The sequence below is a fragment of the Berghia stephanieae genome, chromosome 2, assembly GCF_034508935.2.
Source record: "Berghia stephanieae isolate SIO BIC M18660-M18661 chromosome 2, UCSD_Bste_1.3, whole genome shotgun sequence".
NCBI classification, from domain to species: domain Eukaryota; kingdom Metazoa; phylum Mollusca; class Gastropoda; order Nudibranchia; family Aeolidiidae; genus Berghia; species Berghia stephanieae.
The window spans coordinates 37,012,337-37,024,836 of NC_088361.1; the positions used below are offsets into that span (position 1 = coordinate 37,012,337).

The window sequence follows — 12,500 nt, forward strand, 5'->3', positions numbered from 1 at the left end:
CTACCAATTGGTAGGGATCGGACACTGGTGCTCACAAAAATGTATCCAGATGATGATTCAGAACATTTCTACGCAGATAATAAAGTCGTTCGCACGCTGGCTCGTGGAATGATGGGTAAAGTTGTGTTGGTAAAATCTTCAGAAGACAATCAACAACTGAAAGTTGTAAAACAATATAATAAGAAGACCTCAGAAAGCGATAGTGATAGTGAAATGAGAAATATATTCTTGTTTTCTAACGAAGTGACAATACTTCAAGGGATCAGCCACAAGTATATCATTGGTAATATAGAGGTAAGTTTTAATGTCACATTGTTTGTAAAATTATAGTAAGAATGAGTACTGAAATCCCAAGTCAGATGATATAATCAAGTTGCCGATTTTCCGTATATTATTTACGGAATTCAGTATGTCAAAAACCTCCGTATATTATTTCCTAATCACCTGGCGGTATGGAATAAAAAGTTAGCATAATATGTCTTTTTACTGGGATTCTGGATTCATTGTTCAGATATTGGTCGGTAGTCGTGTTTGCATAAACGTTCAATTTTTTTTTTTCATTCTGAATCGGAAATCCGGGATAATATCATTTGATTTAATTCTATTGAATAGATACGGAAGCGTTTATCTTGTAAGTTCTCTTTCTGTATGAGAGAAAGCTAGCATCAATTTTAATAATGGCTTTAGTTTTAGCATTGCAAAAAACGACCAAGAGTCACATCGATGTTCCATCCCGTCGTGTGCAGAACTAACTTAGTTCGTAAGAACTTTTTTTTAATGTCATGGCAGGTGGCCTTTTTGAAATGATTCTCACCACGGATCAAGTTGTTTCTTACTCATACTCATACTCATGTTTACGGAGTAACATTAGCGGTTCGTTTTATTTTTCTAAGTACGGAAATATAATAATATAGAATATTGATGACATTGGTATTGACGTACCTCTTGTGTAGAGTGGTCTAGCAAGCACACAACAGTTTGCTATTTATTAGTATGTATTAGGTTCTACTTCTGTTCTATGTTCAAGCTGGCACTCACTGATCTGTCTTCTTATCAATTCGGAGATGTGCAAGCGCAGACATAAACTGGAGATCTCTTTGAAATCATCATCTTCCTACTCTTAATTAAATTACCTCAAAACATGCATGTAAACCAGTGTCCTCATTCTCTATGATGCAAATTCGATGTTTAAGAAATGGGCCTCAGGCATGGCGCAACTATGGTTATTAAGAAATAGGTATTATTCGTATAGTCTTATCTATCTTTGAGTCCTTTAAAATGGTTGTGCGCAAGTCTCTCTCTCTCTCTCTCTCTCTCTCTCTCTCTCTCTCTCTCTCTCTCTCTCAATGTTGTTTCAAGGTTTGTTGTATTGGCAGGGCGAGTCTAGATAAAGCAGATGACATACAGCATGAGCACGATATTTGTATCGTCTGTTGAATTATATTTCATTATGGTTGCACGTCTTGCATTCATTGTTTCCCCCTCCTCGAGGCTATTTCAGTCAATATAATTCTTTTTCATGCATCGCACGTTTTGTTTGTTTGTTTGTCCTCTTTTCTTATGAAAGTCTTTGGTCTGTACCAAACTTATATCATGGGGTATTCAGCTTCTTATACTGACGATAGCTTTGTGCCTCATGGCGTCAGATGTCTCCATAACATTATGTATTACATTGGTGTACACTTTCCGTGTCTTCCCGATTGGACGTAGAGTGGAAACATGTCTACATATCAGGCACTGATAAACTGTGCGTGTAGGTAAAATACCCACGATATTTGTCAGCCAAATCAAACATGACAACACACAAAACCTTGCGTAACCTTAAACGTCTGATTGATTTTGATGCGGTGCGCTTTGCCAAAAAACAAAAAAATAGATAACACACACACACACACACACGAACACACACAACATTCGCCAGCCGGATCTTACATAAGCCGACACATAAAATAGAACGAAATTGACGTCACTCTGCTCTTTATTTATGAGTAGTTCTCACTAAATTGTATCAATCAGACTATAAACGGAGACTAACCTATGGAGACATGAAACTTGGGGGCTCCTTCCTTATATGTGGTAAACATGAGCGAGAGGATGTTTACTGACTTGACTCGATTTGGCATAGATCGTAGCCATCGTAAACTAAAAGCCTGACACTGACCAACAAGTTACGTCAAAAGACAAGTCTTTGACCGCCAAAGAAATCAAATCGTGAGTTGTATTCAATAGTCACACCAATTGAATCTCTTGTTTCCTTGAATTCTACCAAGGCCCTCTATATAGAAGGCCTTGGCTCTACAAACGACAATTCACTAGATACTGCACAAACCTAAACAATTACGTCAAACTATAAGTCATAGAGGGTTCCAGTGTCAGGCCATAAGTTAACGAAGGCTTCGCATAGTATGCATCATCTGTTATTAAGTTAAAACCACTTCAGACGTTTCGCGTCTCTCTCTCTCTCTCTCTCTCTCTCTCTCTCTCTCTCTCTCTCTCTCTATATATATTATATATATATATATATATATATATATATATATATATATATATATTATATCTCGATGCCTCCGCCGCTATAAAATTTCAAGGTTTCACGGTTTGTGTGGTGGTACGTTAATATGCGGAGGTTCTTTGAATATAAGAATCTTAAAATATTCCAACAGGTAACATATGATATCAAAAACCTGGTTCCAATTTCGGTGGAAGTGTAAAACCACTCTTCCAGAGAACTGGGCACATGCCCTCTGTACTTAATCGTTTGATTTCAGAGAGATGGCAACTTATTTTCTAGTCCATGTGTATGATGGTCAACTGGTCGTCAATAAAGAATATCCATCCTCGCTCTTATACGTCCCGTAATTCTAAGACGTTGCCAATGCATCATGCTACTAAATTATTTGTGCCACCTTATGATTCAATAGGTAACCTACTCATTATTAGTCCTCCGAGGGACTGGTTACATACGCGCTTCCAAGGAGTTTGGAACCAGAAGAGGCTATGTGGTCTTGTGGTATGACACTCGCTTTCGGATCGGAAGGTCCTGGGTTCAAGCCTCGCGCTCGACGCATAGTTGAGTCCTTGGAAAAGGCTCTTTACTCACATTCTCTCACCGTACTCAGGTGTAAAATGAGTACCTGGCCGTTAACAGCGTTGTCTTAGTCCGAAAAATTGTAATATCGCCTAACAGGCGGCATGTCCCGTCCTACATGTTAAATGTTCCCGTTGACCAGGCACCCCTTGTAAAGCGCTTTGAGCACATTTAGTGGATATTGCGCTATATAAAGCTCTTTTTTTAAAAAGAAGAGTAGATGGTGTGCCGTCACTACTAATCTGTCATACCGTTTTCCTTTTTTTTCAGTAAAATATATATAGATCTGCTTTGAGCTGGTTATCATTGAGCGATCAGAACCCGACAGCTTTTCTGAGACTCGTTTAGTCATTTAAAAAGATTTGATTTTTCTTTTGTGCGACTATAATTATAATAATAATATGGTCTAATGGTATGACATTGGCATTCGAATCGGACAATCCTAGATTCGAGTTGAGATCTGAGCGTTGAGACAGCACCTACGTTTGAGAAAATTCATGAACAAAAATGAAAAGAACAGCTTCGAAAAGAGACAAACAATTAAATTCGGAACGCTTCAGGCTTATAACTTCTTCAGCCAATTACAAAAACAATAAATTATGAATACATAACTTAAACGGCACACAGACGATAGCTAAGCATACTTTTAAAAGTATATAGTAGTAGTAGTAGTAGTAGTAGTAGTAGTAGTAGTAGTAGTAGTAGTAGTAGTAGTAGTAGTGGTAGTAGTAGTAGTAGTAGTAGTAGTAGTAGTAATAGTAGTAGTAGTAGTAGTAGTAGTAGTGGTAGTAGTGGTAGTAGTAGTAGTAGTAGTAGTAGTAGTAGTAGTAGTAGTAGTAGTAGTAGTAGTGGTAGTAGTGGTAGTAGTGGCAGTAGTGGTAGTAGTAGTAGTGGTAGTAGTAGTAGTAGTGGTAGTAGTAGTAGTGATGATAATAATAATAGTAACCATTCTTATTACGCTTCTCTGTCGAAACCTAAGCGCTTTCATTCACATTAATGTGCACTTTTCAAATGTTACCACATCGTCAGACGCACGCGTGTTCGCTTGTGGAAGTGTGCAGATACAGCAAAGAAGCGCAATGAGAATATGCGAGTACAAGTAATAATATATACATGTATATATATATATATATATATATATATATATATATATATATATATATATATATATATATATATATATAATTGCTATGAAATAGGACGATTAACAATACTCTTTTAAATACTTTGAGAAAAGAAAAAACTTCAGACAGTTCTTAAAATCGACAAATATTATAGCAAATTTTATCATACAACTATATTCAGACCAGCCTATTTGACGAAATTTTGTCTTCAATTCCAGAACTCCATAAGCATCACTAAGTCGTTAGAACCTATTGAAAGTAAAAGTTGATGCCAAATTATATAATTTTCGGAATTTTAAAGTGTTATTCAATCCTTGTGAGGTAACTATTGATTTTTAAAGTTAACCATATCAACTAATTTAATTGTCTAATAATTACGAATTATTACATTTTCAAGTAAGTGTGTTTTTTAATCAACCTCTTATCATATCTTCTCACAGCCTTTCATTTTTCGTGATGAGTTCATCATCCGCATGCCATATCACAAGGAGGGAAGTCTGAAATCCTTTCTGCCAAATCTGACTAGGGCTTGTACGGAGAAGTACATGCTACAGCTATCATCTGCCATTTTCTACCTTCATAACCGTAAAATAGTGCATAGAGACATCAAGCCATCCAATGTCTTAATCACAGACGAAAGAGACGTAGTTATTATAGACTTTGGACTTAGCATTGCTCTCCAACCAGATTCTAAGATCCCGTCAAGGAAATGTGGCACCGATGGATATATAGCACCAGAGCTGCATGGACCAAGAACATACAATTTCAATTTTTACAAGGTGAGACGTTTTAATCTTTATTCATTCAATACTCTTCATATTATTCCATTGGTATCAGCATCATTTCATGAGCAATACCATAAAATGTTTCAGCAATGAATACCATCAGCGGTATCACATCCGCTACCCGTTCCACCCATCTACTGACTTCACTAATGGGGTCGAGTTGAAGTAGCGCTAAAGAACTAAACAAGTGTGCATGAAAGGTGCCAGAAAGAGCAAGAAATAAAAATAAAACAATAAAACAATAAAAAATCCCAAAAAGTCAGTCGAACTGGACCTCCCCAGTCGAGGTCGACTGATTTTTTTAGATGTTTTTTTTTTCATGTATTTTCTTTTCTTGCTTTGTCTGGCACCTTTCATACACACTTGCTCAGTTTTTTTATCTTACACCGGTGCCTGCGCCTTATTTCTTCATTTGATATTGGGAAAAAGGCTTCTCGGTGAACAGATTTGTAACGTTAAATTTTCTCAACTATGTCCTTTAAAGCGCCATTGAACACGTTCGTTGGAGATTGGGGCTGTGCAAATTTTATTTATTATTTATTTGTATTATATTGAAAACAGCCCACACGATCAATTTAGTTACTGTTTTAAATATGTATTTAATTTCTTTATTTCTTATCCTTGGATCTTATCCATATTACACTTTCCTTTTTTCTTTCCTTCAGGGGTCCCGATAGCTCAGTTGACAGAGCACTCGCTCACAAAGGGATCATGATTTATCCCGGGTGCAGTCGAGATTTTTTCATGACACCCCCCGCCCCCTGTAACAGTGAATGGGTAGCTCTGTCTGTTAGATCTGGCGGAAAGTAATTTGCGATAGACTAGCGTCATATCCAAGGGATAGCTTAATGTCTTTGAAGGACTACTTTTTCTTTCCTTTATATTACATCGAGCTGTGTCAATGAATCAGGATTAAAAAATAATAACACAGAATTTGAATTCTGTCTACTCATGAAAAAAGAGCAATTTTCCAAAAAAAATTGGCCAGAAAACTTGTTCTTCATTTATCGATTGATTAAAATTAAACGAGGGCCACTTTATTCGATCGATTTTTGAAGGGCGCATTTGCTGGCCAAACTGTTAAACATGCTGTTTTTCAGAGTTCAATAGAAGGCCGCGTGGCTCAGCGGTACTGCCTTTGCAGTCTTGGGCAAACCACCTCGCCTTAGCTCAGTTTGCGACGCTACATTTAGGCTGACGCCTGAGTTATTCCAGTCTTCCCTTGGAATATATCTACCCTACAGACAAATTTTCCCTTTGTGGTGAATAAAGGGAATTTTATGTAATTTTTTTTTTTTTTATTATCTAATTTTAAAAAAAGTTTCTGATCGATTCAATATAAAGCAAAATAGTTAAGCTTAATTTCAGACTATAATATGTCCAGGTCCATTCGATTGGTTTCACTTTGTGATTATTATTATATTTCTCCGACTATCTATTGCACAGTGCGACATGTATTCGCTGGGAGGGGTCTACGTCAACATGATGTTTCGGCGAGCAAGAATTCCGTCAGTGGAAAAAGATTACCTGCCCTTCGTAAGGATACAGAAACATATCCCAGCAGCATATCGGAACCTGGCGGAGAATTTACTTAACATAGATCCAAACCTAAGATGGGACAGCAGAAAACTGATAGCAGTTCTCACATCTTGGCCCTCTCTTGCATACTTAGTGCCGACACTCTGAGGTAATTGTTTTTTTAAAACACAGATTATATACATTGGTTGTATAATAATATACAAAAAAAAAACCCAAAAAACAAACAAAAACAAATCTGATGGACAAACTGTTAAACACGCAGTTTTTCAGAGTTCAACAGTGTTATTGTATATTCTAGAGAAGGATCACCGTGCCCTGTAGTAGTAGTAGTAGTAGTAGTAGTAGTAGTAGTAGTAGTAGTAGTAGTAGTAGTAGTAGTAGTAGTAGTAGTAGTAGTAGTAGTCGTTGTAACTTGATAGCGCCCTTACCCAAATAAACGGGCTTTAGTTAACATAGTTTATAATAATAATAGAATGGATTTAATGAAGTCGCATAAGCATAAGAACATGCGCACTCATTAACAACAACAACAACAACAATAATAATAATAATAATAATAATAATAATAATAATAATAATAATAATAATAATAATAATAATAATATTGATATAACAATAATTGAGCACTCTATCGTATCACGAGGATGTGCTCAAAGCGCTCTATAGGTGCATCAATATAATAACAGATCTAGAATATCATTTCGTGAACTATAAAATGTTATTTGTGCGATTTTGCCTATCAATCCAAATTTCAAAATCTAGCCCACACCGACATAATACCGTTTTGAGGCAGATTGTCACTTACTTTTTCTTCTCTGATTTAAGTCTGTAACTTCAAATGGATTCAATAGTCTGATGTCACGTCCGCCCAGCAACTAGCAGCTTCGTTCTAAACAAAGAAAGTCGTACTTTTTATTCTTCATATTGGCTAGAACTTTTCCACATGTCAAGTGATCAGAATGTATAAAAGTCAAAACATGATGCTTTATAATGTTTTTCTCCTCTGGATACACATCAATGCTCGTGGAGAAGTATTTATTCATCAGGGCGGTGGTTGAGATAATGGCATCCGCCATTGTTCCGATAGTTTAGAGCCAGTTGCTATACGTCATTACGAGGGACGTGACGTCACGACTATTGAACCCTATTTTGAAGACTCCACAGCCAGACCACAGTATTTTTCTTTCACCGGCGATGTGAGACAATTCCACCGTCTCAATGTCGATTGTGTGAGCGAGTTCATTATTCCACGACGGATCTCAATCTCGATTGGGAAACTATAAACTTGGATAGTTTGTTGAAAATCACTGAGTGGTTGTTTTACTTGGTCATTTAGGCATTTGCAAAATATTGTCACATTATCACGCTTTATTTTCTGTTATAGCTGTACAAGGTATAAATCAGTTTCGTGGTTTTTTATCTTTATTGTTTTAATCAATACATTTTATTAGGAGTAAATTAAACGTGAAATGAAACAATTACACTCGTACAAATTTGAAGCCAATATTCGGTGCTAGACAAATTCAAAACAAGTCTTAAAAAATGACATTGTTCACGTGGTATGTATGAGCGAATGTTTAAAATCAGATAATACAGAGAATAGGAATTGATTCGTTATATTTTGGGGCATTCTATTTCGTGATCGAGTCTTGTAGTAAAAAAACAACAAAACATTGAGCTTTTATATAGCGCAATACCAATAAATGTGCTCAAAGCGCTTTACAAGGGGTCCCTGGCCAACAGTAAAACTTAACATGTAGGACGAGACATGACGCCTGTTAGGCGATATTACATTTTTTTTTTCTGACAGAGACAACACTGTAGCATGCGAAAAAAAATATTAGAGTCCCTGGGGAAAAATGCTCTTTTCTCATATTCTCTGTAAAGCCGGTATAAACACAGTTGTCTCTATAGAAGACAAAACAAGCAACAACAAAAATGTGAAAGCCCCTTACTTACAGGCGTCACGTGAAATCCTTCATGTTGCTATAAGCGTAAAGCACTTTGAGAACAATAAGTGGCTATCAAATTAAGGTCCATTTTTAAAAAATCCTCACTAAAATGCTATATATTGTCTTCTTTTTTTTTTTTTTCAGTTTTATCATTTTTTCTCAGATTGATCGTCTTGTAAAGTGATATCCTCTGCCAAGAAGGAAAGTAACGGGTTTGGATTTTTATGATCTTCTTCTTCTTCTTTTTCTTCTTCTTGATTATGCTAATAATAGTAATAATAATGATGATGATGATAATACTAATGTAGTAATAATAATAATAATAATAATAATAATAATAATAATAATAATAATAATAATAATAATAATAATAATAATAATAATAATAATAATAATAATAATAATAATAACAATAATAATAACAATAATAATAACAATAATAATAACAATAATAATAATAATAATAATAATAATAATAATATATAATAATAATAATAATAATAATAATAATAATAATAATAATAGTAAGTAGAGGAAGAAGAAGAAGAATATTGATAATAATGATAATAATAATAATAATAATAATAATAATAATAATAATAATAATAATAATAATAATAATAATAATAATAATAATAATAATAATAATAATAAATCAAAACTTTCGTTTTTACAGTTTATTTCTGTCTTATTAAATTAATCTCCTTTTCCCCTTATTTTTCAATCGATACCGTTCAAATTGTTTACGAACGATGCTTTTATTGAATAAATATCTATTGTTAAAATTACAAACTGGCTGTTCTATTTTATTATTGTCATACAAGGACTCGGGGAACGCTATTATGAAATACAATTTGGAGAAAGTTCACAAATCTCCATTACAATGTTCAGGAACATTGGTTTTTAAAAAAAAACATTTAATTTGTCAGCAGCTCTCAAATCTTGGAGTCTGCGAAGCCCCAGGGTTGAGAATTTTTGCTCAGACGAGGGTCGTTTCAATCTATATGTAGGGCAATTTGAAGGACACATTTCTAGACACATTTTTAAATACATGTTTTATCGAGAGTGGGGCAGCATATGTATACAGTGTGGAGATAAAGAAAAAGGGAGTAAATCTGACTCGTGAATGAACAACAAAACAAACGACGTTTCGGCCCTTGGTTTTTGTCAAGTAAACACAGAATACATATATATTTATTTACATGTATATCTTATTTAATGGGGGCCAATATATTATAAATATATATGTATTTATATGTATGTATTCTGTGTTTACTTGAAAAAGGCCAAGGGCCGAAACGTCGTTTGTTTTGTGTTGTTCATTCATGAGTCAGATTGACTCCATTTTTCGTTATCTCCATTTTATTTACTCATTTAGGCACCTCTATTTATTAGGTATACAGTGTGACTCGATACGGCTACTATCCATCTACCATCCTCTACATGGCTTTACGGTTTGAACCACTTCGTCTCCTGAGTGGACGTAGTAAACTCCATGCATGGCAGCTGTTGCGCAAGACTGAAATTATAGGAGAAACAATAAGAATTGAAAGAATTCATGATTTATTATTTGGATACAATTTTTCATGTCTTCATCAAGTATGATACCCATCGTAATATCTGCCAGGAGACTATATTAGTATAATGTATTTTTTTCTTAGGAATACGTAAGTGAAAAAAAAAAATGTGCGGTTTTCAGGTCATGTAGTGGTCCCGATAGCTCTGTTGTTCTGAACACTTACTTCATATTCCAAGGGACTAAGACCGATTCCAGAGGTGTTTTTTTTTTGTGTTTTTTCTGACCCTTGTCTTCCCAGCAGTGATTGGCTAGCTGTGTCTGTATGATCTGGATGAAAAGTACTTTGCGATAGACTAGCGTCCTATCAAGAGGATAGCAAACAATTGTCCGTTTCACACTATGGAAACCGGGTAAAAACTCCGGTTATTCCGAACTGGTCTTGTGGTATTATGCTCGCCTTCGACCGGTAGGTCTCTGGTTCGATCCCGCGGTTGCCGGCACGAATGTAAGTTCTTGGGAAAAGCTCTTTACTCAGATTCTTTTATCGCACCCTAGTATAAAATGAAAACAAGGTCGTAAACAGCAACCCTTGCGAAAAAATAATTTCCAATGCGCCAAACAGGCGTCATGTTTCGTCCTTCATTATATTAGGTGTTGATGTCTCCTTTGGCCCCCATGTAAAATGCTTTGAGCACATTTATTTTATTGATTGCTGCGCTATATGATTGCTCATTTTAATTTGCAAAATGAAGTCTTATGAACATAAAGTAAAATAAACATTTAAGTAAAAGTTAGCTCAGTTCTAACCGTCATCAACATGTAAACTGATGCACACCGTTATTAGGCGCAATTAAGAGGAAAAAATCCAAACGAAAAGTAGGTCCATAGACTACTGATGTTGTTCGTTTGTTTATTTGTTTTTTTGTTTTTTGTTTATTGTTTTTTTTGTTGTTTTTTTTTTTTGTCTGTTTTTTTTTTTTGGGGGGGGGGGGGGGGGGGGGGGGGGGGGGGGGGGGTTACATCAAAAAAATAAGATCAATATCACTTCTGAAGGGCCTTTACTCTATTTTTTGGAAAGAGTTCTGATAAATCGGCGGTTGTCTACCTTGGATGAAAGCTGTCGCCAGACCGTGGAACCCCTTTCCTTGTTTTAAGCCATCTGGGAGTCTTTTAAAGATTAGTTTGACGGCTTATAGAATTTCTCCCAGGACGAAAAGAAGAAATAAATAAGTAAATAATTTTTTTTTAATTGGGAGGGGGGAGGGGGGGGGGCGGCGCAGGGATCTAAATGTGCGGGGATGCATAAAGAACATTTTGGTTATTTTATGTAACATCTTTTATTTTTATCATCCCGTTCTTCTTTTTTTGACGAGAGAGCGAGGGAGAAGGGAAATATATATATATATATATATGTAAACAGGGGGTGGGGAGGGGGGATTAAATTTGCAATTTTATTTCTGTCAAATGTGGCCCTGGCAATGTCAAATCAAGATACCTAATGTCGTACCGGGGGGGGGGGGGGGGGGGGGGGGGGGACGTAGCTTAGTTGATAGAGCACTCTCTTCATATGCCAACTGTCCGAGATCGATCTCGGGTGATTTTTTTTCTGATCCCCTGCCCACCCAGCCGTGATTGGGTTGCTCGGTCTCTTAGATCTGGTGGAAAGTGCTTTGCGACAGACTAGCGTCCATTGCCAAAGGATAGCAATAGCAAGCAATTGCGATTGCCTGTTTCACAGTATAAAAACCAGGATAAACTCTGGCTCCGTGGCCCTAATGGCTCTGAAGGAACAGAAAATGTCTTACATGGAAGGGGTAGATGTATAAAATCGTTCCGACTGGATAATTTTGACAGTTTAGCTCTCCTTCTTTGGCTTTGATTTTGCCCAACTCCTGTGTCATTCCAACCATCCTGTGTAAAAAAAAATTAATATCAAATTATTTTAAGCACACAGCGACTGTGACCGTAGCCGTCTTCAACTGATATCCTGGTACTGAGAAAAAAAAAATACAAGGCCAGCTCACCAAAAGAAAGCAAATGTTGAGTTATATTCAATAGTTCAATCAATGGAATTATTTGTTTCATTGGGCACTTCTAAGAACAACTCACTGCGGGTGCCGTTACCTACAAATGACGTCAACAGATATGTATTCGTGTCAGGCGACACGTTTACAAAGGCTAAAAGCCAACTGTCGCCATCGTTAACTTATAGCCTGGCACCAGAACCCACTAGGACTTATATTTTGATTACATTTTAAACTTTTTTTTTTTTTGCACCGTCTAGTGAGATGTCATTATTAGAGCTCAAGGAAACAAATGATTCCATTGGTTGAACTGTTGAATACAATTCACGATTTGTTTTCTTTCGTGGTCAAAGACTAGTCTTTTGACGTAATTTTTTGGTCAGTGTCAGGCTATAGATGGAATGCGCTAGGCCAAGGAGTTCACAACATTGCCATCCGGAAGTATAACGGACCAACACACAAACTCTGT

The 12,500-nt window shown here is 36.0% G+C and overlaps 2 protein-coding genes across 7 annotated transcripts in view; one reads left to right on the forward strand and one right to left on the reverse strand.

The window, feature by feature from the left end:
* LOC144964814 (uncharacterized) overlaps positions 1-9,690 on the forward strand; it is a 10,118-nt gene extending 428 nt beyond the window's left edge. The window contains exons 1-4 of the mRNA XM_078899459.1: positions 1-294; positions 4,653-4,991; positions 6,444-6,684; positions 8,633-9,690. The exon at positions 1-294 is cut by the window's left edge and continues 428 nt beyond it. Of these exons, the coding sequence (XP_078755585.1) occupies positions 1-294; positions 4,653-4,991; positions 6,444-6,683 (873 nt within the window). The 3' untranslated portion in view covers position 6,684; positions 8,633-9,690. The remainder of the gene's footprint in view (positions 295-4,652; positions 4,992-6,443; positions 6,685-8,632) is intronic.
* The window catches only part of LOC144964812 (D-serine dehydratase-like), a 76,995-nt gene that overhangs the window by 19,598 nt on the left and 44,897 nt on the right, over positions 1-12,500 (reverse strand). For 5 of the 6 annotated variants that reach the window (XM_078899455.1, XM_078899457.1, XM_078899454.1 and 2 more), the window contains 2 exons: positions 11,813-11,918; positions 9,849-10,007 (listed from right to left, as the gene is read on the reverse strand). The exons of the other annotated variant lie outside the window; for it this stretch is intronic. In XM_078899455.1, the coding sequence (XP_078755581.1) occupies positions 9,918-10,007; positions 11,813-11,918 (196 nt within the window). In that variant the 3' untranslated portion in view covers positions 9,849-9,917. Of the gene's footprint in view, positions 1-9,848; positions 10,008-11,812; positions 11,919-12,500 lie in introns of those variants that run through there. 6 annotated transcript variants of the gene reach the window in all.